The 27,900-nt window shown below is 37.0% G+C and overlaps 1 protein-coding gene across 22 annotated transcripts in view; it reads right to left on the reverse strand.

Annotated features, from left to right (window-relative positions):
- DISP1 (dispatched RND transporter family member 1) overlaps positions 1–27,900 on the reverse strand; it is a 96,365-nt gene that overhangs the window by 12,194 nt on the left and 56,271 nt on the right. For 19 of the 22 annotated variants that reach the window (XM_074817833.1, XM_074817829.1, XM_074817828.1 and 16 more), the window contains 3 exons: positions 22,940–23,476; positions 4,538–4,567; positions 515–638 (listed from right to left, as the gene is read on the reverse strand). In XM_074817833.1, coding sequence (XP_074673934.1) covers positions 515–638; positions 4,538–4,567; positions 22,940–23,445 — 660 coding nt within the window. In that variant the 5' untranslated portion in view covers positions 23,446–23,476. Of the gene's footprint in view, positions 1–514; positions 639–4,537; positions 4,568–14,509; positions 19,614–22,939; positions 23,477–26,861; positions 26,925–27,900 lie in introns of those variants that run through there. The other 3 variants (XM_074817836.1, XM_074817834.1, XM_074817837.1) reach the window with 3 other exon arrangements.

A 27,900-nucleotide genomic window follows, 5' to 3' on the forward strand; every position in this document is an offset into this window, starting at 1 on the left:
CCTGATTTAGAACGTATGGTCTGTGTTGTACTGTGCTGTACATCTAAAACTGGGATGAATTTACATTATTCAATCTACACCAGTTCTGTTGAAGGACATATGACCTTTCAACAGCAAAATGCAGAAGGAATTTAAGCTAGTGGAATACACTCTCTGATGGCAACTGTATCTTTGTATAATCATTAGCTGCTCCAATGTCAAGATTTCATAATATTTTTTCTTTAATTAGAGGAACTACGAGGCTCTTCAACAACTCGTTTCTTTCCTGGATTCATTAGACAGAACTTGCTTTTGCAAGCTTACTCCCAATTGAATGTCTCTGAAAATTGATTCCCAAAGAGATTCATAGTACAGGAAACTTTTCCAGGCATATTAAGAGAGTCGGTTTTTTCCTCTGGGCAGATCTCAATTTAAGAGGAATCTTGTACTTGCATCTACTGCTTACTGGTATCACTGAAAAAACAGCAAACCAAAAATACTTATTTGACAGCAAAATTGATTAATATTTACTTACCAGCAATGGATCAGAGAAATCTGGAAGATCTGGAACCAATATTCCAACCAGCGCACACACCACTATTAACACAGTACACATGCCCAGGACCACCACAGGCCAGTCGGCTATCAGCGCAGCATAGCTACGTGGAGAGGAGAGAAAAAGACATTACAGAAATAAAAGTTATACACAAAATTAATCCATAGTTCTCTAAAGAACCATGTTGAAACATTGATCTGTTTTCTTTGTTATACTTACAGGAAATTAAACTAGCTATCACAAAAGGATGGAAAGCGTTTGGAACAGTTTATTCCTACACCCTTTTTTTTTAAAGTAAGGAAACAAAAAAAACCCAACTCATTTTCTATCAAATTTCTCTACTCCCTACCGAAACTTTCTATTCTTATATAGAAAAGCTTTTCATGTCAGACTGCTATCTTCCTCCCCTAGGATTCTGACAGAAGTGTAGGCTTTATCATAGATTTTCTTTGTGCTGCTACAGAGGTGATTAACTATGGGCTACTGAAACATGTATCTCTGTTGTTTAATACATGTTCAGTATTTAAAACTGCCATGGCAATAATTTACTTAAAATGCTTTTACATAAAAAAATGCAGAAAAAAAAGCATATGTAAACTGTTGTTCAAGACTACACACAATTTTTTTACATAAGTACTTCTTCCTTGACTTTATACTTAACTTTTGGCATGGACATTATCCATAGTTGGGGACCACTAGAAAATAGATGCTTTGTTAAAAATTTAATGATAGAAAACATCATAGTTTCTTCTTTGAAAGCTCAAGTTTTTTTAAGAAAAGTATCAAAGAGAGGAAAAATATACTCAAACCATGTATACTAATGATCCATAAAATCTGTTGTAAATTCAAAGGTGCAAAGGATTTGTGACATGATACGTAAACTAATCAGCATTATTTAGTCTTCTAGTACAACACATATCCTTGGATCTTAACTCCTAGCTTATTCTAAATTTTAAGAGTGTGAGAATTTTTATACGCAAATCTAATTTTCTTCATTTTCATAAAATATTTTTATTTTTGTTAAATTGACAGCTAAGTATCAGAAAATAAAATGAAAGCCGGAAGTCTTAATTTCTTAAAGATCTGAATTTATAGAGTTTATGTTTCAAGTACAACATAGTCTAATCTTGGGAGCAAAGAGAGTACAGAAAGTCCCAAAAAGTTGAAAAGGCATTAGAAAAATAATTACAGGCTATGAATCATTCTATACCAACAGTCTCTGTACACACTAAATACTGATCAAGAAGATCTATACTCTTATTTCCTCCTCAACTTGCACGCAATGTAACATGAAGGTTTATAGCAGAGGGCTCCTTTGCTTATTTCTACTATCTTAAAAGATTATGGTTCTTTTTCAATTTCAGAGCAACTCATTATCTAATCACAGTTCAATTGTTGGCTCTACAGAAATTTTCTGTCCCACTGCTAAGAAGGGAGGTAATGCCCAGCTCTTCACTCCAGCAACAGCTTCCCAGTTTTCTAACTGTAACATCAACTGCAGTGAGCAAGCTTATTGCTGACTTTCCATAACATGTGGAAATAGGTATGGTCTAGGGGTCTAAATACAGTTTTAAGGAGCAAGGAAGTTCACAGCACTGAATGTAACTCAATTTCCCATTAGGTAAACGTGGAATAATTCTTACATTCTCACACAAGAGGTTAATTAGCAAAAGCTTGAAAAGCAATTTGAAGTGTAAGTTTTTATTAAAGTGAATCAGAAAGGGGCAGCTTGCCAAATGAGCAATTGTACAAAGCAGAAATGAAGGGAAGTAAATGACCTAATAGAATTTTCCTATTTATAGGAGTAAATGTTTTCATAAACACCAAGCTAGATTGGCCAGCTATTACAGACATTTGCTCTGAAGTCATAAAAATTATACCTGAAAGATTTATTTTCCTATTCATCACTAGCGCCAGATTGACTACTTTGACATGTTGTCTCTACACTTCCATTCTCAGCTGAGCAGTTCTTAAATTGGTTAAATTCTTCAGTCACTAGTAACATGTTAATAAGCCACATACAGAATCAGATAAGCAAAAGTGACCTGGGCTAGAACATCAAAAAGGACTAACTGCGCTATATTTTATTTGTCTGAGCATCATCTGGTGCTGCTGAGGGCTCTGACTCCAACCAAGTTGCCTACAGCCAACTTTGATCCCAACCCACTGTCAGTGGCTAAGCAGATGGCAGTTATTCTGTTTCTCACCCATTAAAAAGTCATAAAATGAGTTTAGTTACTTTTTATTTTCTCTGTGAAAAGTAAGACATTGCCCTGATTTAAAATCTGCAGAAATGACCACTTGCTTGTAAATGTCTGAGTCCAAGAGAAAAATGCTTAAATCAATTCCTCAGCCAAGGAATCACATTCAGAAAGGACATCCTTAGTGCTGAGCACATCCTTTAGTACTTTTCTAAATCAGGATAACACCTCCTGCCTTTTGATGCCTAATTAAAACTATGGTTGTGCAATGAGCTGGACATAAAGCTACACAGATACGTTATCTTCTTTTTTTTTTCCTCCAAACTATTCAAGCACTGAACGATGATTTCTCAATAACTATGACACTGACTGAAATCTCTTCTTATGCCTGCTTTCAATGTAGTTGTTAGAATGGTAACACTACTTTAAGTTGCCTTGTACCATTAAAATGCATATAGTTTTCGTTAATTTCTTTCCTCCTGATGTTTTTCATACACTTGAAAAAGGTTTAGGTTTGGGTTTTCTTTTCATGTTTTCAATTATTAAAAATGCTTAGGAGATACAGTAAGTAATTCAATCTATATTTATCTCACCCATTTAGCACCACTAAAAGACTGGTTTCAAGCAATTTGCCCCAAGGCGATCTAAGACCTCAGATGCTTTCTTCAAAAGAAGGGAAAAAAGATAGTGTTTGCTTTTCCCTCCCATTTTAAGCTACAGCATAACGTGGATAATGTTAAACTTTTCAATTCAGCACCTATCTGCAGGCATACTCGGGTTAAACCACTACCCAGTCTCATATAAAGAGACAGCAACATAATATATATAGTTTCTGTACTGTAAAGTGGTCACTAGGTGCAACAGATATTTGTGTGACTGAATTCATATTAACAGATTTATGTAACTCAAACCAGATATTTAGCGAACAGGCCTGTTCTTCACTGAAAGCAAATCCTAAAGGTGGATTACGTTTTTAATGTATTTTCTCTTGAGATGGTTTCGTGTTGCTATTACTGATGCACTAAGTTCTAGGTAAATTGCTCTGCTGTTTTCTATGACCCTGCCATTCTTCAGAGCATATACAGTCCAAACTTAGTGGTCCTGATTGTGTGGCATTTCTGGTTTTAGGAAGAATAAAAGACCATTTTGATGAAATTTTCTGACCTTTTTCACTAGGTTGTTTTATCATTATTGATGATACAACCAAGCTGCTTCTCAGAACAACCCTTAATCAAAAAGGCACCAAGTCACAGAGTTCTCATGCTTGTGCAGATAGTGTACATACACAGACAGAGGACTATAATAAAAAATGTCATAAAATATTTAAAAACAGCGAACATTGAAATCTGCATGGATTTTAAATTTCTGGCCCAGTATTTATGGAGGGACTACTTGTCTCTCAATAAATAAAGCACGTGAGTTTGGCCACCTTCTGTGGTCTATCCTCTTCCTGCTCCCTCAGGACTCAGAGGTGTGTGACTGCGGATGTTAAAGAGCTTGTCCCTGGCTCCTTCTTCCAGTGTTTATTTACGGACCCACCGTAGATCAGCTCTTCTAAACGTTGTTTGAACTTGCTGATGCTATCTGCCTCCACAGTCTCCTGTGGCAGTTTCAGAAATTCACTACCCACTGCATAAAACAAATACTTTTTGATTTTCAAATCTGCTTTAACTTGATTGTCTCCTGTTTTCCTTGAACATTCCTTACTCTTGCATTGTGTGGGGAATAACAGCTTTGCCATCATCTCATCTACTGCCTTTATGATTCTGTAAACCTCACATGTGACAGTATTAGACCTTACCTTTTTGGTAACTTGAGTGGTCTGGCTGGCCTGGAAGGAGAAAAAAAGAGAGTAATTGAAAATATATTAAATATACATGCATGTATCAATTTGTTTAATTCTTCCCATACACGGCTAAGTAAATAAATTTTAAAAATCAGATGTTTTAGAATATGAATTATTTTAAAAGGCATACAATCATATTCAATTGAGTCTTTGCAAACAAGTAATTCAGAGAATAATTACAGCTACAAAGACAGCTGGGTTTTCAAAAGTGGAATGTTATGCAGCTGATTTTTGGGATTACTATTCCAGAGGCTTTTCCACTTTTCAAGAAGAGATCAAATAAACTAACATGATATAAATTCAGTACCACTGACAATCATGACAAAGTTTGCATATGATGGGAACTGACAACCGAAACACCATGTTCTTACATTGCAATTCACAAATCTTCTTAGTTGTCCTTCGTAATTCCATTACAAAAAAATATTTTTTCCATAAATTCTGTCTTGCCATAATACAGGAAATAGAATGACAAAAGGTACCTATATAAATTAACTTTTCTATGCAAGTTTTTGTTATTTATTAAAAATCTAATATAAACAATATTACTTTGATGAGGAGATAGCAAACCCAAATGTAAATTACTCTTATCTGCCACTGTTCAGTGAACACTTCATTTTGTTAGCTATTGGATCAGTAAATTTCACATAAATTTCACTTTTAAAAAAATTCCCATGAAGAATCTGCAAGTCCTTTCGAGAATTTCCTGTCTATGAATGTCATACAATCACTCCAAAGATGTAAACATACTATGGCTTCAGTTAAGTTATGGACTTGTTTTACTTTTACCACCAAGAACATATTTAATATTACTACTTTAAAAAGGTATAGAAAACAAGGAATTAAGAAGCAGCTGCTTGCATAAAATAGAGCCCTTAGTATTTCTACATTGAGGTCTCCAAAAGAGTAGATTTGTATGCTTTCACACCACTGAATAAAGAGTTCAAACTTAGATTCCCTGGAAATTTTCACAAAAGTTTAAAGCTTAATTCAGTGCTCAGGAACGAGATTTGCTGTCCTTCAAAGCACAAGATTCACCACACTGTGCTACAATTCTAGTCCAGGAGAACCAAACTGTTCCGGCATAATCATCTCAAGGTAGCTGCAACCATGCCCACACTAGGTGTGAGTACTGCTTAGGCCATATCTATTTCTAACGGAGCAACAGTACAGGGAAAATAATCCACATAAAACTGAGCCTCTGAAACACAACACTCTGCTACACCAAACAAAAAGTACAATCCAATGCAAAGCAGCTCTTAAGGCAGCTACAGGCCATTTTAGATAGATATTCAAAGCATTGCTAGCTAACATGATAGCGAAAGGGTGATGAAAATGTAATTGACACTGAGAGTAATATAAATGTAACCATTCCTGTTATCCCTTTCCTTGGCAGGGAGAATGGAAGAACAAATTAAACTAGCAAAGCCCTCTTTTACTCTTCATCTTCATTCATGGTGTCTCTCCAGCAATATAGTACATAAATATAACTATGATGGATCATTCCATCAAGAAATATAAAGCTATTATATTTATTTCCTCAAGAAACATAAATCCATTTTAATTTAATTGTTGTAAGAAATAAGAATTGTATAAAAGCAAATTTCTATCAGCTGTAATTCACTGCTGTCTGGAAATGCTCCAACTCAACAAAGCAGTAGAGCTGCTAACGGGTACGTGCCCGTAGGTAGTACATAGTAGTAAAAATTGCTCCTTGCAGCCATGAGGAAGCTGGAGAAAAGCAGAATAACCAATATGCAGTTGCAGTTATCAAGGATTAAGAAAATGTACCGACAAGGACTTTCTGTTAAATCCAGACACAAAAATCAAATTTATGAAATGTCTCCAACCTTCAGACTGTAGTCCAAGATGCACAAATCTGACTTTCAGAGGTACTGAACATACTCAGTTTCACATCTGATGCCAAAAACTTCTGGTACCACCACAAGAACAACAGACTTGTCAGCAGTCAAAATGTACAGAAACCCAAATAAACTGAGTTCTGAAATGATTTTGCAACAGTAAGCTGCCTGTGGCTGAAAAGAAGTTGTGGTAGGCTCAGGGGACTGCTCGCAGACCTATCTACAGTCTCAACCACAAAACCAACTTTTTTCAACTAAGGCTAGACTGGATGATAAGAAACTAGGTACTGAAGTCAGAACTCACTAAACTTGTATCCGAAGTTGGTGTAACAGGACTCTGTATGAAGAGAAATGCTTAAACAGACAAGCCCTTTCATGGACTAATTCAGCACCAACACAGAGCCCAAACTGAATATGTGCTTCCGTGCCTATATGAAAAGGGGGACAAAGCTACAGAGTCAGGTATAACAGATTTTTGTAATTGCAGCGTACACTCTTGGGTTTACAGAATAGAGAGAAATACCTACAGACATATTTACTGTTAATATGGGGACTCAGACATGAATCTCTAGCTTTTATTTGTAAAGATCTGAATTTCCATATATATTCAGTCATTTGGGAAAGTGAGTCCTGTTTTCATGGGTCATAATGGACCCCACCATGAGCAATAATACCATAAAACTATCTGGCACAACCAAGAGCCATACAAGGACAACTAGTACAAGCTTTGTAATTATGCTGACTTGTATAAAGTTTTACATGACAATTTCAGTTTATACTGGCAGATAAAACTGCCTTCCATATTCTTGCACTTTGTCAATTTTAGTACCCACTTTTACAACAAAGTTAATCTACAAGGCTGAAAAACCAAGCAGGTGCTTTAGTTTAGAATTAACTCCTATAGAGGCAATGTTTTCCTCTCCGCACGCTGCAGCAATGCTGTCCACATCATCATACACCATGCTGTACAACTGTTACCATGATCTCCATGACTCTATAAATGGTTAGCTGCTTCATCCAGAGACCCATGTCCAAACCACTACACACTCCCCCCCAATACAAGGGTTTGTTCTGACAGTGAGGTACAGAACCCCATTTGAGGTTCTCAGAAAACTGTCAAGACAAACATTTGTTGGGGAGGACCAACGTGTAACTCTGCAGATGATGCAGGCACTTTCTCAACGTATCTTCTTGTATATTCACTCTTTCCACAGTTCTCCCAGCCCCTTCTGCATGCCAAATCTTAGTAGATGGGCATGTTTTAAATCTCTCCGAGCTTTACTCTGTCTTTCAGTTATGTCTCTGTAACTGTATGACAAAACAGTTTTTCTCAACAGAACATAAAATTTGTTTTAAACAAAACTTTCAAAAATTAACTTTGCCTAATTTGGTTTACACAAAAGGGGTAAAAATACCAACACAACCATTCTTCACCATCTCCCTTTCCCATCAAAACCAAACTACATTTCCCTCTGTTTCCTCCACCTGCAAAATATATTCAGTGCTGAACAAATGATGATGATTAAGTTCTTCAAAGTTAGGGAGGGTTAAAGGTCACACCTGCTATCAAACTGTTTTGTTTCGAAAAGCATGCATTAAAAAAACCTGTGCACACCCGGGTGAATTCCAGCAGTGTAACCAATCCCTTGCAGCTGTTGTGATGACTCTATTATATCGGTCAATAGGAAAAGTTATCCCTGAAAACTGTGCCCCAAAAATTCTTTAGTTATGCTATAAAATACAGAAATGCATGGCAAAACCAGATCTTTCCCACTTAATTAATGCTGCTGTATCTAATTTTTGAAGTATTATATTTTTATTTAGCCAGTTTAAATAACACCACTAACCTCCAAAAAGAGGTCTAGACAAAAAAAAAAAAATCCTCATCAGTTTTCATGAGAAAGAAATGGTGAATTCCATTATTTTGTTGGGACAAAAGCCAAGTTGATCTCTGTATTAAATTACCCCTCTACTTAGTTCTCACAAGTTTGGTAGTGGAAAGCGACAATCACAGTTGTTTGTGACAGGACTAGTACAACCAAGTTATTACATAAATTACAGTCACTGATTAAAATCTACTACATATTATGCACCAAGGGGGGGAAAGGGAAGGCAGAAGAAAAGAACAGGCTCTATTCTACCACCATTTACTGCAAGTCTCAGCCCCTATTCAACAGGTGTTTAGCTTCATCCTGTCCTTTCCTAATGGTGACTTTAGACTACACATCGTACAATTAGGAACTACATAAAGAAGAGAGAAATAGATTGGTTAGAAATCCCAGACATTTCTCAACATGAAATGTATTTGGATGACCAGCATCCTTCTGTGCAACATGGTGAAAAGGAGGAGTGGTGTATTTAAAAAGTGTTGCTATAACAACTGAAAGTTTACTGTAGGAAATAACAAGACTATCAGGAAGATGGATCAGGGCACTGGTGCGGACTGGATTACCACAGCTCTAACAACTAATACTAATTACTACACCTTTCCAGCCTAAATAAGCACTTCACCTCAGTGTTTCTACCAATATTTTAAACAGTGAGGTAACAGAAAACATTTGTGCTTTTGTGTACATACCAACTTGAATATGGGCAGTTCAATACTCTTTTCAATCTGTGAAAGACAACAGCTAGTGCTCTAGCTTCCTTAAGAGGAATATGCCATGTCCCTCAGCCCCATCCGCCTTCAGCTTCTCAATGAAGACAAAGTTTCCTTTCAGCTACAGCACTGAATGAGTTTTCTCATGAAAACTAATAGATTGCCATGGGTATAACAGAGAGGGAAGTTTGGTCCTAATTTCAAGAATCACCATGGAAAGCAAGCTTTTCGAAATCGTAAGCATTATTAAACCTAGTTCTATAACCTTTGTGTCACCTGGACGTTACGTGGCACAAAGCAATGTTTTACGAACATGTTCCTCGGCATGGGACCATTCCAAATGAATTTAACACTTAATAATAAAATTATGGATGGTTTACCGCTTTTGCAGTGTATTTGTTTCATTAATCTAATGCATTTCAGGGGAATACAAACCCGAATGTGTCAGAGGACAATAAAAGTATCTAGATATTCCAAGACATTCTTTTGCAGTCTTTCTTTGCAAACCTCACTTGGGAAAAAGGTATCAATTTAAGTTACACCCTTTGCCTCACACCACAAGGAATCAATGCTAGCTGCTTCCTGAGTGGCTGCAAGAAACCCCAGAAAGTAACTGTGAAATAGAAAATTAGGAAAACAGGCTCTGTTTTGAAGCATATTTTGGAGAGAGTTTTCTACCTGCCGTGAAGCAACTAGCATTTTTTAAAAGCGTTAGCAGCTATCAATAACCTAAAAGGTTGAAAAAGATACTAATATGATTTTGAACAGGAACACTCCTGCCTACATTGCTAGTAACATTTTTTTTTTTTAAAGTTAGTTAAAAATCACAGAATCACAGAATCATCTAGGTTGGAAAGGACCTTGAAGATCATCTAGTCCAACTGTTAACCTAGCACTGACAGATCCCAACTACACCATATCCCTCAGCGCCATGCCAACCCGCCTCTTGAACACCTCCAGGGATGGGCACTCCACCACCTCCCTGGACAGCCCATTCCAATGCCTAACAAGTACATTCCAAAACATACATTTGTACTAACTTATCCAAACAATACCTTCCTAAAACATTTTAAATTCCTATTATAATTCTGGATAGTGCCCTGGCTAAACATTTGATTTCTGATTTATTCCATGCCACTTAGATGCAATTAATTTCTATTTAACAGTATACAGATGTAGAGAGTGGAGCTCAGACATAGATGGGCTTTTCCCCCTTTTTCCTTAGAGGAACAACAAACCAGTTAGACTTCAAGCTAAAATTGATGCCTGTGGGGCTACCACCTTGACAGCACAGAGGCACTGCCTCGCATCACTGCGCCCTATTCTAAGATGTAAGGAAACAATTAACAGCATTATAGATAAATCCAAAACTGTCAGTACAGGTGCTTCTCCTTGGTTTTGTTCCTGGGAGACAGCAGCTAAGAGAAGCAGAAAGCTGTGCTCCCAGCAGCACCACCCAGCTGATTTTGGTGCTGTGCTGCAGCTGAGTCAGCTTCCAGCATTGGCTGAAAGGTACCATCTCCCAGCCGGAACCAGCACTAATTGAGGAAGCACTGCTCTTCACACCATTGCCTGCCATCAAGCAGTTTATTATGAACTCACAGCTGACTGGACTAGAAGCATCTCAAAAAGATACGCACCAGCCTTTGCAACCACTTTTCCTACTTCACTGCAGGAACTGGTCTCAGATGAAAAAGTACTGACTGCTGATAAATCATCCCTTAGAAAATCCAGCTGAGATCCATGCTCAGTGACGTCTGAATATGAACAGTGACAGCCAACCATAATTTCAGGGCTCAAGCCCAGGTGCAAGTATAGCACGGAAATGGTCACTGACAGAAACCTGACAGATTAGGAAAAACCCAATTTTCCAAACAATCATTCAGAGAAAACTAACTGGTCAAGTGGACGACCTCCTTCATTCTGGTGCTGAGCTGCATAAAATTTCGAAAATAATTGTACAGCTTACAGTTATTTATCATAAAGTAGTTGTCCCAGGGACGTAAAGCAACCGCTAATAGTACTGTAGATAACACAGCAGCAAAAGCAATCATGACAACTGCTCTAGCAAAATAGAGTCCAGAATAAATGAAAATTGTAGACATTGCAGTAGACATGTAACATCTTCATTTTCTGGCAGCATGGACAAACACTGACAGTTTTGCATAATCTTAATTCTACTTTCCTCATGCAGGTATTTGTAAGAGGGATGTATTATTTCTCTTAATACAAATAACATTATGTCCATAAAAACACATAGCATATTTGTGAAATAGCGTGCTCTTTAGGACACAAATTATATCTTCTTTTTGAAGTACCATGTATACCACAGGTGTCTAAACATACTGATATTAAAAAAAAAAAAAAAAACATTAAAAAGCCAATAGGAGAAAAACTAATTTTGCACCCTTGCTTTTCACCTAAAGATTCACTTGAGTCAAAAATGTTAAGTTACAATAAATAGCTGTACTAACTGAAAAAAACAACAAAAAAGATCAATATAAAGACTCCTCTGTCCAAGGATTATGAGGTGTTTAACCTCAATGCTTTACTTTGCCAGAAGGAAACTATTCCCTTTGTTGGTAGATCTGGTTACAAGAAGCGATAAAACATAGCTTTTTGTCATTATTACACTCAAGGATAAGCTAAATCCCTGCAGGATAGAATGAGATATGCATCATATTGTACGTCTTCCATTAGAACATATAATACAAACTAAATCCCTGCAGAGGAAGAAAATCCTCGTGTTTTCAGAATGTCACTGACCCATGAGAACAATTTGACTTGCTCTTAAATATCAAGCTAGCTTTTGCTGCTATATCACATATAACACCTATGTGCTTTATCATTTTAACAATCACTACAATCACTCAGACAACAAATCCGACAGATTAATTTGCCCAAAAACTTTTTACAAGCCTCCCAATTTAATTTTTTGCTATGTAGAGTTTTCCTTGATTCTAATCATGAACTCTCTAGATGTTTTTTACATATGTAGTGTTTATTGTATTTGTCTGCACTTAGCTTTACTTATTTACATCTATAAAGGAAGAATAGGATAACCCACAGCAGAAGGATGTTGTAAAGATGACAGAGAATTCAGTTTTCTGGTAAGCTGCTTTTTTTAAGCTTTTACTGAAAGCAAGAAAAATGCAAAGAATTTTCTCTCCCACATAAAATGACATGGAACAATCTAAAGGAAGCTTATTTTATCTCTAGATTATCAGGGTAGATGACCTGAAATTAACTGCTATTTCATCCCATTAAAAAAATGTGAAATCTCAATGTTATAGCTTTGCTTAACCTTACGAATTATTTCTGCTAAGACTATTCTTTTGCATAAAATTAAGTAAATTTAAAGTCTTTGTTGTAGAGAGATCAAAAATCAATATGCTATTTGGCAACTGCATTATAGATATCAATTCACATTTTTAAAGTTGAGATAGCTTTATAAAGGTTCTTGTCTGCTCTTCTTTTATTCTTACCTACTTTTTTCACTGAGGATCTGCTCTATGTTCACAGCAAGTATAAGCAATTGTAAGGATGGTGTTAACAATAAAATCACTGTCCAAGTGATTCTTGCTCTCTGATCTAGATTTAGCATAAATGTATATGCTTTACGGACCTACAGCACGCACACTGGGTAAAACCAGACTCCTTGAACATCGGTGGCAAACCCTACAGACTTAACTAAGCCAAGGTTTTGCTCACTTTCCTTCTGCCATGAAATCAATATTAAACTTTATTAACCTACTTTGAAAAAGTAACAGGTAGTTTTGACATCTCCTAATCACAAACTTCTGGCTCATGGCAGCATACAACAGGAAACTATGTTTCCATCAAGTCAAAAGATGGGAAAAGGTCAATGCAATCATAGTGACATCCTATATATATATATGTATTTTCATTTGGAAGTTATTGTTATCAGTATCAGGGCTGGCAGGCATGTCCTGTGAAAAGTGGCTGAGGACTCTGGGTTTGTCTAGTTTGGAGAAAAGGAGGCTGAGGGGCGACCTTATCACTCTTCACAGCATCCTGAGGAGGGGAAGCAGAGAGAGAGGTGCCAATCTCTTCTCCCTGGTATCCAGTGATAGAACATGTGGGAATGGTTGAAAGCCATGGCAGGGGAGGTTTAGACTGAACATTAGGAAGCATTTCTTTACCAAGAGGGGGGTCAAACACTGAACAGCCTTTCTAGAGAGGTGGTTGATGCCCCAAGCCTGTCAGGGTTTAAGGGGCATTTGGACAATGCCCATAACAACATGTTTTACCCTTTGGTCAGCTCTGAACTGGTCAGGCACTTGGACCAGATGATCATTGTAGATTCCTTCCAACTGAAACAGTCTATTCTTTCTATCCCAGTACGATTCATTATATGCTAAAATTAAATCTTCTATAAATTTATAACATACAGATGACTTGATATTGAAATAGTCCTATAAACAACTCAAGGTTTAGGGTTTGTTGTTTTTTTCCCCCTCCTCTCCTTTCCCTCACTGGTCCATATGGATGGTATACATGCAAGAGCTCAGGATTTACTCACAAAGTCTTCAAGTTTAAGGTTCCTTAGAAACTCATTTTTGCAATACTGACTTCTAATGCCTTCCCTCTTTCATCTTCAACTGACTAAATATTATCAGCTACTAGGAAAGCTGGCTCTTTTCCTTAATAGTGTCTACTTGGTTCACTTGTCTTGAACAAGACATAAACCATCATCTCTGTAGGAAAAGCTGATGGTGTAGGAAGGAGCCAAGTAATTACACCCCACAAATATTTTTTTTTGTATTCTTCTTTCCCTAAACTTTTCTCCAATGAGTGTAGTCACTTTTAAACACAGTTCTCAAACTGTCAATAATAAAATTGCCATCCAACATACTTAAACTGGATTGTCCCAGCTTTAAATGGCAAAGTTTATACATAATTCAAAGTATATTCTTCTTCAAAAGGTTTAATTGAAGCTATATATATATTCCTTTAACTTCTGAGGCACTAAGGGCAGGACCACATATAGTACTGCTTGGCAAGTTAAACAAAAGTTCTGAACTATTCAAGACAATAAAAAAGGCTTAGTAAAATACCACCATGAATCATTATTTGAAAACAAGCCAACAGCTAATTTGGAGCAGACTAATATTATTTCAAGATCCTTCACAAGTCTAAAACCATTAGTCTTTTTTCTTTTCTTGGTAATTATAGTGAAATTAATAGATATGTTCTGGGATTTAAATGATGACTAGAGTAGTTTTCAGCATTTTTACTGGCAAAAAGTTCCTTCCTTAGAAATATTTTATTTCAAAGCTGTTTTTATTACACTTCCCAGTTGAATGGAGCAATGCAAGGTCATGGTCACATCTTGCATTTCTCTGACAGACAGGAAATTAACATGACCCAAGAAATCACAACATACACACAAGAAAAACTTCATCCCATGATACAAAAGAGAATGAAAGAGATGTACAAGAGCACCTATTTTTATCACGGTATTTCTCCATGAAGGCTGAAATCCATGTTCTTACAGGCATTAATGATTGACATGAAGCATATGTAAGTTTGACTCTGGAGTAGGGAGACTTCAGACTGTCATATATCACACTTCAACTCGTACATGCTTCAGTCTTCCTTCCTGTGCAGATGTAAGAATTTGTGAATGTAAGTCGCCAGGGGGTTCATTTTTGCTCTCAGAAAACCCCTGACCAGAGAGCTTTTCTGAAGATAGACTACAAGCCCTTACAATTTCTCCAAATTATTAGACTGACTATGGGGACAAATGCTAGTTTTTATCTTTCTACATATTTAATCTCTTACAGCAAATGAAAGTACTGTTACTTAAGCAATTTTGTTCTAAATTTAGTGAAGTATTTCGCTTCAAACATACATTCTGGTGTTGAGCTGCTGTTTCAATGTCTATGAATTTAGTTACTTAGAATGTCATAATTTTAAAATTATATAAAACAAGTGTATATTCAAAACAATTAAAAGATTTAGAAGGATTAACTAAGTAATTACCCAAAGGCAGCTCTTTGGCTTATGCTGACAGATCAAAAACTGCACATATATAATGTGACATCACCTTCCGTACCTTCTGAGATTAAATTTGTTTTGTTTGCTCACTAAGAGCAAACAAAAAAGGAGTATTTACCGAACATTTAAAGGTGTTCAGCATTGCAGCTAAGATCCAAAAAAAGCACTGCATGATTAAACAGACTATAAAACAGATTTAATATAATTAAAACTGTTCAGCAAAAAGTTAGCAAATGCTCCACTTGACTGAATGAACTAAACATCCTACAAACTGGAAATATAACACAAGAATTTTGTGGCAAGGTATCCCATTAACATCACAGAAAAAAATGGAAAAGTGGAAGAAGTGATCCATGTAAGCTTTTCTAGTCCAGTACATTCACCTATTCATGATTTCATTTAAAAAACCCAAAACCAAACTGATTCCCAAATAGAGGGGCCAGGCTTTCTGAAATATGATCAGGATTTCTACCTGTAACTTCCCTTACCTGTACTAATCCGTTAGTGGTAACAACTCATTTCTATTTTGCATTGATAGTCAAGGCTTTAAGAGACTTCTTTATTCAGCAGATATCCTGGGCAGAAATCTCATAGCAATCTTAATGTAGCAAAATTAATGCCAACTTGCTCAGGCGCTGTCTGTATTTTCCTCTTGCATTGTGTTTGGTTTTTTTTTGTTTTGTTTTACTGTTCAAGCATCATTGATTACTTAAAAGCATGCACATCAATTATTACTTATTAGGAGACTAAGACAACATTGACATATCATCAGAGAGGAAGGACAAGTGATTTTGGAAAGAGCTAGAGACAATTATGGCAATTTACAAAGAGCTTTCCAAAGTCGATGTTCCTCATTCTGCACTTTCCCTCCATCATAAGGAAGACTGAAAACTTTTAAGAAGTAGGAATACCCAAATCTTTCAATTTCCATCTCCTTAAAAGTTCTGAAAAACAGGCCACCGGCCACATTTAGTTTAGACTTTTGCTCTCTGTTGTCCAGTGTTGTCTTGTTTCACATTTGAATCTTATCACAACTTACTATTAAATTAAAAGTGCATGAGAACAACTATACACAGTCAAAATATTACAACTAACTGCCATCGTTTTGGGTGTTCTGCTGTATTTTTTTTTTTCTAAAATGCTCAGTTTTAAAAGTCCTCTCAAAACCCACACTGATTAATCCTTTTCAAGAATGAACAAAGCTGATGCTGGTTTTCCAGTCAATTTAGTACAAAAGAAAGTACAAAAAAAAAATGTTTTCTACCATTTGCCTCACATTATCAGCTTTATGGTTTCTGAAGACTGTGGTTCAACAGCAGATTGCTAGTTAAGTACTAGCTCTTCTGTTATTCAAGGAAAGGGGCGGGATAAAGGAGGTAAGAAATTCACCTTCAAGCACTCACAGAACCTGGAGCTTGTAAGTGTCAGAGACTAAAGGTCAAAATACAGCCAGGCTGGTACTCTGCTGCACTCAGACCAGAGCAGGAGCCTTCCAATTCCCTTTTTCCTATTGCAAAAATGCTTGCTTCAAAGTAATCTGAAGTCTAGACAAATCCTAATGCTTAATTAGTACAATTAAAGCCTGCAAAAATCCCTTGGACTGACTAAAAATGAGGGGTTTTTAAGCGCACTTCATATTTTTCTAGGCATGTTATTTTTAATTTGGTCAGCCACTGAATTATAAATGGCATTTTTTATTTGTATTCTGGTCTCTGCGTGTCAGTCCTTTGCTTTCAGCTCTGTGCAAGACGAATAGAAAGCGTAGCATGTTGTTTGCTTAGCCAACAACACACAATAATTATCATGGGAAGAGTAAATGAATTAATAAAACCACAATAAACCTCTTAAGGTATCACACTCAGGGAAAATGTAAGACTAAAAGTAAAAATGAGTAAAAATGAGAAAGCACAGCTCAAATTACTGACTGCCATGAAAAATTATTTCTGAGAAAGGAAAAAAAACAAGTTTGTTTGGTCACAGGGAGAGCTCTTCCTCCACACGTGCACAACAGAGAACCCCACATTTGGACTCAAGATTCAGAAGGATGCATGTGACTGCTACACATTCCCTTTCCTTTTCTCAACTACATCAAAATCCCCAAGTACACCACTGAGCTGTTAACACTGTGACACGAAAGGAAGCATCTAGTTTGTGGTTCCCATGTGCCTCCAGCCTCTTCACTCTGGGAAGCCATTGGATAAAGAATTCCTATTTTAGCATGAAATAAATAGCTTAAACGAGAATAAAGACAGAATTTATATTGTTTCCACACAAATTACCAACATGCAGGAACTCCTGTATCTACAGCATGAATCAAGATACTTGCAACATCCTGAATATTGAAAGAAATTATGGTAACAGCTTTTGCCTTTTAGTTGCCAAAGGTTGATAAAAAGTTTCATAAACAACCTTGAAAATCTGACCTAAAGGATTTTTTTATTTTAAAGATACCTGTTTTTAATCTTCCTAGGGGAAGGGAGTAAGTTCCTTTTATTAATTTATAACAGTATATGCATATGTATTTTGTACAAGACACTAGTACCCATTTCATACAAAAAGCGAAAACAAAAGTATCTTTTAATGCATCAAATACAGCAGAAGCTAACGACTTTCAAAATGGAAAATATTTCGATAGGTGGAAAATACTTTGTTTAAAGAACTCCATGTTGGAGTTCTTGTGAACAACGTTGCTGAAATGAGAATATTTGAAAATATTGTATACACATGTATACATATAATCAGCTCTGCAAGCCACGCAGAATGTACTAGACAACAATTATCCTTTTCCTGGAATCAAGCAGAGAGCTGTTTCATAACAAAGTCTTGTTATTAAGATTGGTATTTGGCAAACATTCCCTTGCTTTTTGAAAAAACAAGAGCTTTTTATTTCTTTCTAGTTCTAATCTTTATGCCAAGTAACTAGAAGGAAAATGTAAAATGGTTAAGAGGCAGCTATAATGTTCTATCTTCACAGCTTTTTCATTTTTATAGATCTCCTTTTTAAAGTATTAAATAAAGTATAAGTATTGAAGTATATCTGCAATACTGTTTAAACAGTGTGTGGCACAGAACGCTCTGAGATACAGCAGAACGCAGAATCCCAGAACCATCACATAAATCTGCAACGCCAAAACAGTTCAAAAGAAGGCTTAAATCTAACTGAAAGGAAGATGTACAGTAAGTCTGGAGATAATAACACTTTACCAGTTTCCTGACTCTGAAGTACTATGGTTTTTGCCTTGCTTAGAATATAAATTGGTCTAGCAAGTGAAAACTTTGAATCCAGCAGTTCAAACTAACTAAGCTTTGGGAGCTAAAACCTCCAAACTAGGCTCGTGGGGGATAAGGGACAATTTACATATATACCAAAGACTTAACTTTTAGCCAAACTAATGATTCTGTGAGGCTTTAAACTGATTTTATTTTCATGTTCTAGCTTGAGATGACTGTATGATCATAGAGAGATCATCCCACACATCCTTTTATCCTGTCTTTTTTTACCAGACATAATTCCAATGCTTTTTGGAGCAGTTCTCTTTACTTAACCGCTTTAGCCAAAAGGATTAACAGTATAGTCTTGAAACGTAAATAATGGTAGATGATACAGAGCAGGTCTACTCTGAGCAAAGAGTACTTGTATGAATTTATTGGTTCAATATCGCAGAAGTGCAAGCACTACACCCACTGGCAGCTTGGAGGGGTCTCCTTATCAGCAGTACCATCAATTCTTTCGCAGCTCCCTGACCTCTTCTCCCCTACCTTTTGCCTCCGAGTCCATAGACCTAAGTTTTCTAAATTGTATCACCAAAGAGAGATTCCAAATGAGTTAGCATCAAGATTAGCAAGGATATAAGTAGCTTTTAACTGGTGTTTTCTCATTAAAAAGTTCACATACGAGTCTAAGAGAAGCCATACCATTTGGTACCAGAGACAACAGCCACGTACAGCACTGTTACCCCATGTTTTCCACAACCCTGAGATGACTTACTGAATGATCTCTGCACATTCTTCCTCTTCCGCCCCTATTTACATGCATGCATTCCTATATAAATAATAGATTTTGAAAATACCAGGGAACATTTTGAGAGTTTTCTGGTTTTACATTACCATAGTGTTTAGTTCTGCTTGAATACGCAACCCTTCATTATTTATTTTATCCTCCTTTCATCCCACTAAACATGCTGCTGGGCTGCATAGTTTTACTTTTCCCTAGTGACTTCTAACTCGGTGCTTCCAGTTGTTAAGCATCAGTCGTCATGCTTCTTTCACCTCTTCAGATGAACAGTCTTACTTGATTCTTTTTCCTCATTTCTTCTGTCTACCTGGTGAAGGTTGCTGACGATTACAGAAGCAGATGGCAGCAAAGGAAGGGCAATAACTCCCCAGCTTCCAGTGGCTCTAAGCCCCACAGGTTTCTTAAGATACAGAAGTGCATTCAGACAAGAAGGGTTACTTCAACATGAGTCCTCCAAAGGGGCAGGGTGGGAAAAAAATCTTCCAATAGTACCTGAAAAGAAGAACTATTCATGCCATGCTCCTAACAGGTAAGTTTAGAAACAGTTTGTCAGAAAGCAAATGAAGTCCCCAGACAATTGCATATGGATATGGAGAGATGGCTGGAATTTCCCAGGGAGTGTTTGTGCAGTCAAAATATTATGCCCACTAAAAAAAAAAAGAGGTATGAACACGTTTGAATGAAATACATCTTAGATATGTGCACAAAATAACACAAAAAACTTTGCTTGAGATCTTCCAACCTCTGAAAAATATGTAAAAATCGTTAGAATCATTACGACGAACAGTTGACCTGTTTTACCTACTTTTACAATAGAATTTTTTGCCACAATCATGTTTGTAAACCACCAATCATTAAAAATATTTTCTTTTATGCTACAAGCCTTTTTCACCAATCTAAAAAAATTACCAGTTGCCGAGACATTCGAGTTATGGTGTATAAATGACATTTCCATGTAATTTAGTTTAAACTTCAAAGCTGAACACACTACAAAATTCCAGATCCAGCCAGCTTTAAGAGGATAGGACAAGTGTGGCATTATTTCAATCTGTCTTCTTTATACACTCCAATCTGCAATGATATACCAGAGCCACATTCCTTTAATATTAGGTCACTGACGAACGTTAGGCCTTGGGCTTCAAAACCTGACAAAACCTGTCATGCTGAAACAATTAATTACCTGCCCAGAGCTGTAAGCATTAGTGATACAGTTTGCAAAAAGTGTTCAACCCACTTCATCTAATCGTATCTTTTTCCCCGCTCTTAAAATTATAACAATATTTGAATGCATTTTTTAAAAATACAAAGAACCAGAATGAAAGCTAGTTTGACTACACACTGAATTTAATTAACGTATCATATGAGAACCTGCATTTTAAATAACCCTGTTAAAACATGCACATGTTATAAAGCTGGATGATTTCCAATTAGCCTTGTAAGAAAATATCTGGAGAAGAAGCTGTTGTGCAGATTATAGGCTCAAAATGTAATAAAATTAGAGTGTGGAACAAAGATCACGTAAAAATATCACACACTTAAGTGATACTCTTATGTGTACAGAAAGTTATCTGAGCACATAAAGATGAATACACATTTATCACTTACTCTCCTGTTCTCTTTAGCACTGCAAAGTAACTGCCAGTGAGTCAGTTTGCTTCTTCCTGAGCATATATCCATCCACCTGCAAGGCTGTTGGTCCCTGTTTTTACCATCTACCAACATGTCTTCATTGACAATGGCCTCTCAGTATGAAAAACTAGATTCACAATGCAACAGGAGACTAATACATTTAGACACACCTTGTATACTATTCAGAGAGAAAGTAAGTCTTTGGTTCCATGCTAATAACACATGTGATACAGTCAGATGTATGCACTGTCCATTAACGTAGCCACGGCCAGTTTAAGGAGTTAAAATGCATACAAGAAGTCCAGCTTCCCCAGCATGGCATGGGACCTGAGTCCTATTTACCACATGTTTAGAGCTAAAAGAACAGGTAACAGCAACAAGAAGCTAGGTGGCTGTTAGAAGATGGACTCATTTGATTTGCTGACCCATGAGGCATATTGCAAGTATCTTCTCACTGAGAAAATTCAGTTGCCTTAGCCAGAAGCAAGTCCAGAAATGAAACAGTAACCACTTGATAGGGATATGTAGATTATGCTAACGCATACAGTTGAGTAAATCAGTACAGGTGGTTTGAAGGCCAGATTGTATCCTTATTTTGACAGCTAACAGACAAACATTTATCATAAATCATTATTTGTAATTTATGTACATTTATGTACAAATGTACACCGTGGCGAGGAAGTGCAAGATGGTAAAAAGCATCTTGGCTCAAGATCCCAAGCAGAGAAGTTAAACCAAAGTCTTTGTATTTGTGAAGTGCTATGGAAAACATTATTTTACCATATCTGGAAGAACTTTTCACTGCTCTTTTTTCTAGACTAAGAACAGAAACACAGATTATGGATCACATTTGTTCCCTTCCTCAAGACTATGGAATACAGATGAAGTTTAACAGTCCTGCTGCGCAGAGAGAAAAACAGTGAAATTAGTACACCCATTCTGACAGTTTGAAAAGTATGACTGACTGATTCTGTAATGGCTCAACCTTCTGCATACCTTTGCATACAATATTATATAAAAGTATAAAATTTTTCACTTTTACTTAACATTTAAACAAGTATGGGGCCAAAAAACCACGTCTGATTGTAAGCAGTTCCAACCCCCATGATTTTTTCGGTTTGCAAGAGGAATAACTGGCAGGGGAAAGCTGATTTGCACTTTGTATTATTATCCTTATTTTCTGCTTTCACCTTAAGGATAAAATCTTTATTCACTTTGACTTTTTCCACATTACATATTTGTCCCAGTCTGATATTCTCAGAAGTTTAAAATTAGTTCATGCATTTCATCAAGACAAAATCATTATAACTGACTGAAATACTTGTAGTTCCCAAGTTTTTGACCGAGGATGCAGATGTTGGATGACAGGGAGAAGGGTAGCTTTTATTACCCCATTGAAAATCCATCCAGTTTGGCCCAATTGCAACTCAGAAAAACATAACCTTACATAAAAGCTTAGAAGTGCCTTACTGTAACAGGAAATTTGATTTTTAGAAATTGCCTCTTGGACTGACTGATTTTGCCCAGGACCAGCAGGCTGTAGATTTTCCTTGTGATTGTTGCTCCTTGTAGCTGGGACTACTGTCACTGGAACTTCAAAGCTAACAAATATAAAGAGGCAAGTTCATATGAAGTGGAAGATAGAAAGGATTAAGACCTGGAACAATCAAAAATTTCTCAATCCAATTACAACTTTGAAGTTTAGCAGATACGTACACTGAAAAGACATGGGGGCAACTCACTGAACCAGCTGAACTGACAAAGAAAAACCACCCAGTACACTTACGAATAGAATTGTTGAAAGTATTTTTCGATGCATCTTTCTGAGGAAATGTAGGTTTGGATTAGACTATGCAGACATGCCACTTCTTTCAGTGTTTTCTTAGCTATCTCTGTATTGGTTTGTTTCACACAATATAGGTGTACACTGTGTCTTGTAAGAGTTAATGAGCTTCCAAACAATCCCCAAGAAGAAAAAACAGCCTTTTTTTTTCCCCAGAAAGAACTAATTTGCTTCAGGAATATTCATGTAGCCCAGCAAAACTAGTTTCCTGACTTGATTTCTTCTGCAAAAAAGTAAGTTGGTAATGCATCAAAGATTAACTTGTAAAAACACTGGAGTAGAAATTGGGTTCATCTTCCTTTTAGATCTTATGCTTTTGTAAGAAAATGGAATAGTTATGAAAAAGGTTACCCATACTGAGAACTAACAAATGATACAATCTGCTTACCTTATCCTGGCTATGTGTTGCTGCACAGGCTGATGCTGAAAATGGTCAGGCCACTGATGGTGAAGGCAGAAGGATGGGGAGGGCTGAAGACAGCAGGCAGGCTGATATATGGGGGTGTGTTTTTGGCAAACAGATGCTGAATACTCAGTATGTGGCTGCATGCAGCACGAAGTCACAGGAGATGGTGCTGAGCTGCCAACCACTGAATGACATTCTTGCTTGTTATTATGGCTACTTAAAGAATGATGGTATGGACAAGGGTGGCAGCATTGCGACAACATCTGCTGAGTTCTTTGGTTGTCTAAAGGCAGAAAGGATGGTTTGATTGTACCATTAAGTTGCAGGCAGCCATTTGGACTCGCTTTTGTTCTTGGTGTTTCCTTGGATGGGAGCTGTTGGACCACGACATCTCCATCATTAGCTGCAACGATACCTGGGCCAGTAGCATTTGACAAGATGCTGCCATTGCTCAGAACCACAGAGTCACTGACATTGCTCATAGCCATGCTCCAAGTTCTTGATGGATATGCGGTGTTCCTGAAGAAACAAATAAAGCAAAGTTTACAGAGTTTTCAGATGCTCAGAAATAACTTCAGATTGAAATGAGTAAAGCTCCTCTCTCTTCTTCATCTTTCACAACACAGGGAAATAGAAAGGAGTCACACACACGCTGCCAGGAATGTTTTGAAAGGCTTTCATTTGTTTGACAACAAGTTAAGAGCGAAGTTATGTAAATGCTCAGTGATTAAACCAAAGGATAAGTCAACTGAATAGACATTTGACAGTCTCTGGGTCACACTAACAAGTAATGGTTGAGGTATATGGGAACAAGATCATTTTGCACAAGACAAAGTAATAGCCACTATTTATGAAAACAGGTTTTGGTATAAACCATGTAACCATCCACACCTTGCACTGCAAATTGCCTGTGTGCTTTGAAAGCCAGCAGGAGACAGAACCACCCAGTTGAGATTGTTTAATAATCATTAATGAGCTGGTTTCAGTAACTCCCTTTCCTATCTCCAATTGCTATTGAAAATGAGGCATATTTTTATTTTTAAAGAAATTCTTTTGAAATGCCTTATTTAAATAAATCAAGCCACTTCAGCAGATATCTGTCAAAATTTCTGGATGACAGACAAGGTTTTCAGCAGAAGCTTAAAATGAACTCTTACAAATACTAAAAAGATAGAATACAACCACATGTTTTTCCCAAACTTAAAAAAAATAATCCCAGGATTCAATTACTGCTTATTGAGAAGCTCCTGCTTCTGAGTGACACATATTCCAAAGGCAGTTAAGAAATGCGCTGTGTTGTAATCAAATGATATTAAAGATTTTCTTCTAAAGTCTTGTCTTTTTCAAGCAGAATGTAAATAAGTGAAAACTAAAACTGGAAAGGTGACTGAGGAGCTTGGCTCAAAATCAAAACTTGTCTGAGGTGCTTGCAGCAGCCCATTTCCCCCCATGCTAACTATAAACGTGTGTTAATAAGATTTGAAAATAAATTGGAGAGGATTATTTTGATAAATAACATGAAAGGTCAAACATCACACTTAGATAAGAATTTGTTTCCCAAGTTACATGGGGCTGGGGGGGGGGGGGAGGGAGAAGGAGGAGAAAGAGGAAGAAAGAACACTAATTATGTACTATTTAGAAGACTACATCAACACTTGCTTAAAACACAGAATCAGTTAATTACAACTGCTTTGGCTAACTTAGTGTTACCTTTTTAATACTGAATTTAATCGACAACATTCCAAGTCCAAATTGCAAGGCTTGCATTACAGACACTGAACTTTGCAGACAGACACAACATACAGATTAAGACAGATAAGCAAGGAAGTTTCTAACTTGTTTTCTTCCCCAATACCTTTGCTGAGTGCTCAGAGAGCTAAGCCTGCCCAGCCAGCTGAGCTATTTAATTGCCTGAATGCTAATTCTGAGCAGAAAGTGCTTTGCAGAGTGGAATGCTACCCCCGGCAGCTCCCCCACGCAGCATCTCCCCCAGACATTGCTAAATCCTTCACTTCTGAAACAAAAATTAATCCTCTGCTATTTGTTCTAGATCATGTGCAGAGCCAGATGCCGGGGGAAATCACTTTCATTTAGATAACCACTCAGAACAGGAGAATATGCTGCTCGACAAGCGTATTTTTTCCAGCCTCCAATTCCACACATTCCTGCCGGGTACCCCCTCCCCTGGCTCAGGCAAGTCCAGCTCATGGAGGAGTTTTGGCTGAGCACAGAGAGTAAATTCAAGTGGCTGGCTAAACTTCGTTTCAGTCTGAAGAGACATATTAGTTACATGAAATACCACTGTGTTTGAACAGTCTGGATTTCTCTCGCACTGTAGGCAGCTTCAAAGCCTGCTGAAGTGGACAGAGCGAGAGCTGGACATCAAGGCAGAGAAAGCTCCTCTCGAGGCGTCTGGCAGCATTTTAGATAGGCTGCACGGTGATGTTGTTACATTTCTAAGTTAGTTTGACATGTCCATATCATCACTTGAAACTGCTGTACACTGATCAAAGTTACTGTCCTGCAGACTACTATAATAACTGAAAATAAGGTATGGAGACACTGAAAATATTTAGCCCTTCAAGACAGACGCACCATCCCTCTGCTTTAAACACAGGACATCTGCAGCGAGCACCAACTGAGATAACAGAACATCATTTTTAGTAGCTGTTTCAAATCAATTTATAAAGGAAACCTCACATTTACGCACAAGGCACACATGTGCCAAACAGAGATGCAAGCTAGCCCGCACCCATGGAAGCTGGGCAATCCCTGCACAGACACGCTGTCTTGGGACCTTCTGTGTATCTGTGCCCCTTGTGAACACCGACATGGGAATTACAACTTTCATTCCAGAGAGCCCAGCAGCCTCCATTTAATATGATCCTTAAAGATAAAATACTTTCTTTTCAACAGATGTAATATCTACCTGCATGCCTTTCAGTTTAAATACAATTTTCAGAAAGACACTTTAGAAACTAGTAAATTCAAAGAAAAGCCAAAGAACATCATCATCAATACCACAACATATAATTCTGCCATTGTTCTTCTATTGAACAGGCTATTCATGAACTATTTCAAGCTATAAAAAAGTTAAGAGATCAAGCTGATTCTTTATTCCTAAGCATTGAGAAACTATTGAGTTCTGGCCATTTTAGTGGAGTCTTTGAGCAAGGCAATGGAAGCACCTGCTTACCTTGAAGCTCTTTCAATGCCATATTACAGTAAGACTACTTTGCATGCTTAAGGTAGCCATCTGATTAAATATCTTAGTCATAGCTAAGAAGAACTGGGACTCAAACCTAGAATATGAGTTGGGCTGTACATTTTCATTTGGTTTGGTAGCTTTTCTTTTTTTAAACAAATGTAAGATGGTTGATGTCACTTGACAAGTCTAATGTTATCTGAGTTTTGTTTCACTCATGTTTGAGGGTATTAAAAAATACACACTATGGTACTTCATTTGTGTTATACTCTATATAAGCAGGTGCAACTCCACTGACAGCAAAACTCCACCTGCAGCTGTCACACCAAAATATATCCTTAGATTATATTATCTCTCTGCTGTATTTTGTCTCCTCTGCCACAACTGCAGTGACTGGGAACTTACTGAGAGATATAATAATGGTCCAAGGAAACAGTTAACTGAGAATCCTTCCTTTAGAGCATGCACAAATAAGCTATTTAAAATGCAAGAAGTAAAAGCACAGTGAGATTTTACGGACATGGGGAAACAAAGAACCTGCTCCTCACGAAAGAAAAAATAAATCTAAAAATAAGAATATTTGAAAACAAGGTCTTTCAGAATTCTGAATTCTTCCGATGCTGAAGTTTATTTTTGCTGCATTCCTCAGACTGCTTTAGGATTTGGTATTCTCCAACAGAGTGGGGTTTTCAGACTTACACCAATTTACATCTGAAGGCTTTGAAGCAGTGGACAGGTATTCTGAATGAGGTTGTAGATAATGCAGGTTTTAATATTGGCAGCCCTACTTAACAAAAGATTAAACACAATTAGAAAAAGTGTTAACCTACATGTTTAATCACACTTAGGTATCCACCTCTAGCTGGACACAAGGTATTTTAAACATTAATATCTCTTTAGAAATTAAGCCAGCTGGACTGCTAAGGAAAGAAAACTAAAATTATCTTTAATTACTACATGCTTGATAAGAGTAACTGCTAAGAAAGCACTTAAGCCATGCAGCTCAAAACAACAGCTTGGAAGAATGTCATATCTGGGAAGTACCACGGTCTGTAGAGGCAATGTTACTTAGTGACAGTTTTATGGAGTAATCCCTCTATTATTTGTGGAGCTAACAATGAACACAGCTTACCCAGCAGACATCTGCCATCTGCATTGCAAGCCCTTCAGGAAATAAAGTAATGCTGTACCACACTGAAACTATGTAGGATTTGGTGTTCCCTAACTAGCATGTTCTTTTTAGACATGGATTAAGTTCACCTGTTCCTTTGGCTGCAACTGAAAGAATTTTTCTTTGCTTTAAAGTTTCTTTTTTAAAAAAAAAAAACAGACTTAAAAAAACATTGGTTCAACAAATCCCATCTGGACTCATAATGCCTGCAATTGAGAATGATAGAAGTGCAAACTCAAGAGGGAATGATGTAGTGGAAATTCAGTATAACCTAGTATATTAGTACAGATAATTTATAGATCTTTAGAAGACGACAGAGAACAGCTAAATGTTGAGGGTTGTTTTAACCATATAAGAAAAAAAAAATTCCCAAAATCTGTACCTTGCATTAAAACAAAACTAAACTGGTTATAAAACTTTACATTTTTCATTTAAGGTAGGACAAAACTCAAATTTCATTTAGAAGTTATCTAAAGCCTTTAGCTGTAGTCAGCATTGCACCACCCAGCCAACTGAATCCGTCCAGGTTTTCTGTACCTTGCAAACCTGTCAGCTACAAAGCATCAT

The sequence above is a fragment of the Strix aluco genome, chromosome 3 (genome assembly GCF_031877795.1).
Source record: "Strix aluco isolate bStrAlu1 chromosome 3, bStrAlu1.hap1, whole genome shotgun sequence".
NCBI classification, from domain to species: domain Eukaryota; kingdom Metazoa; phylum Chordata; class Aves; order Strigiformes; family Strigidae; genus Strix; species Strix aluco.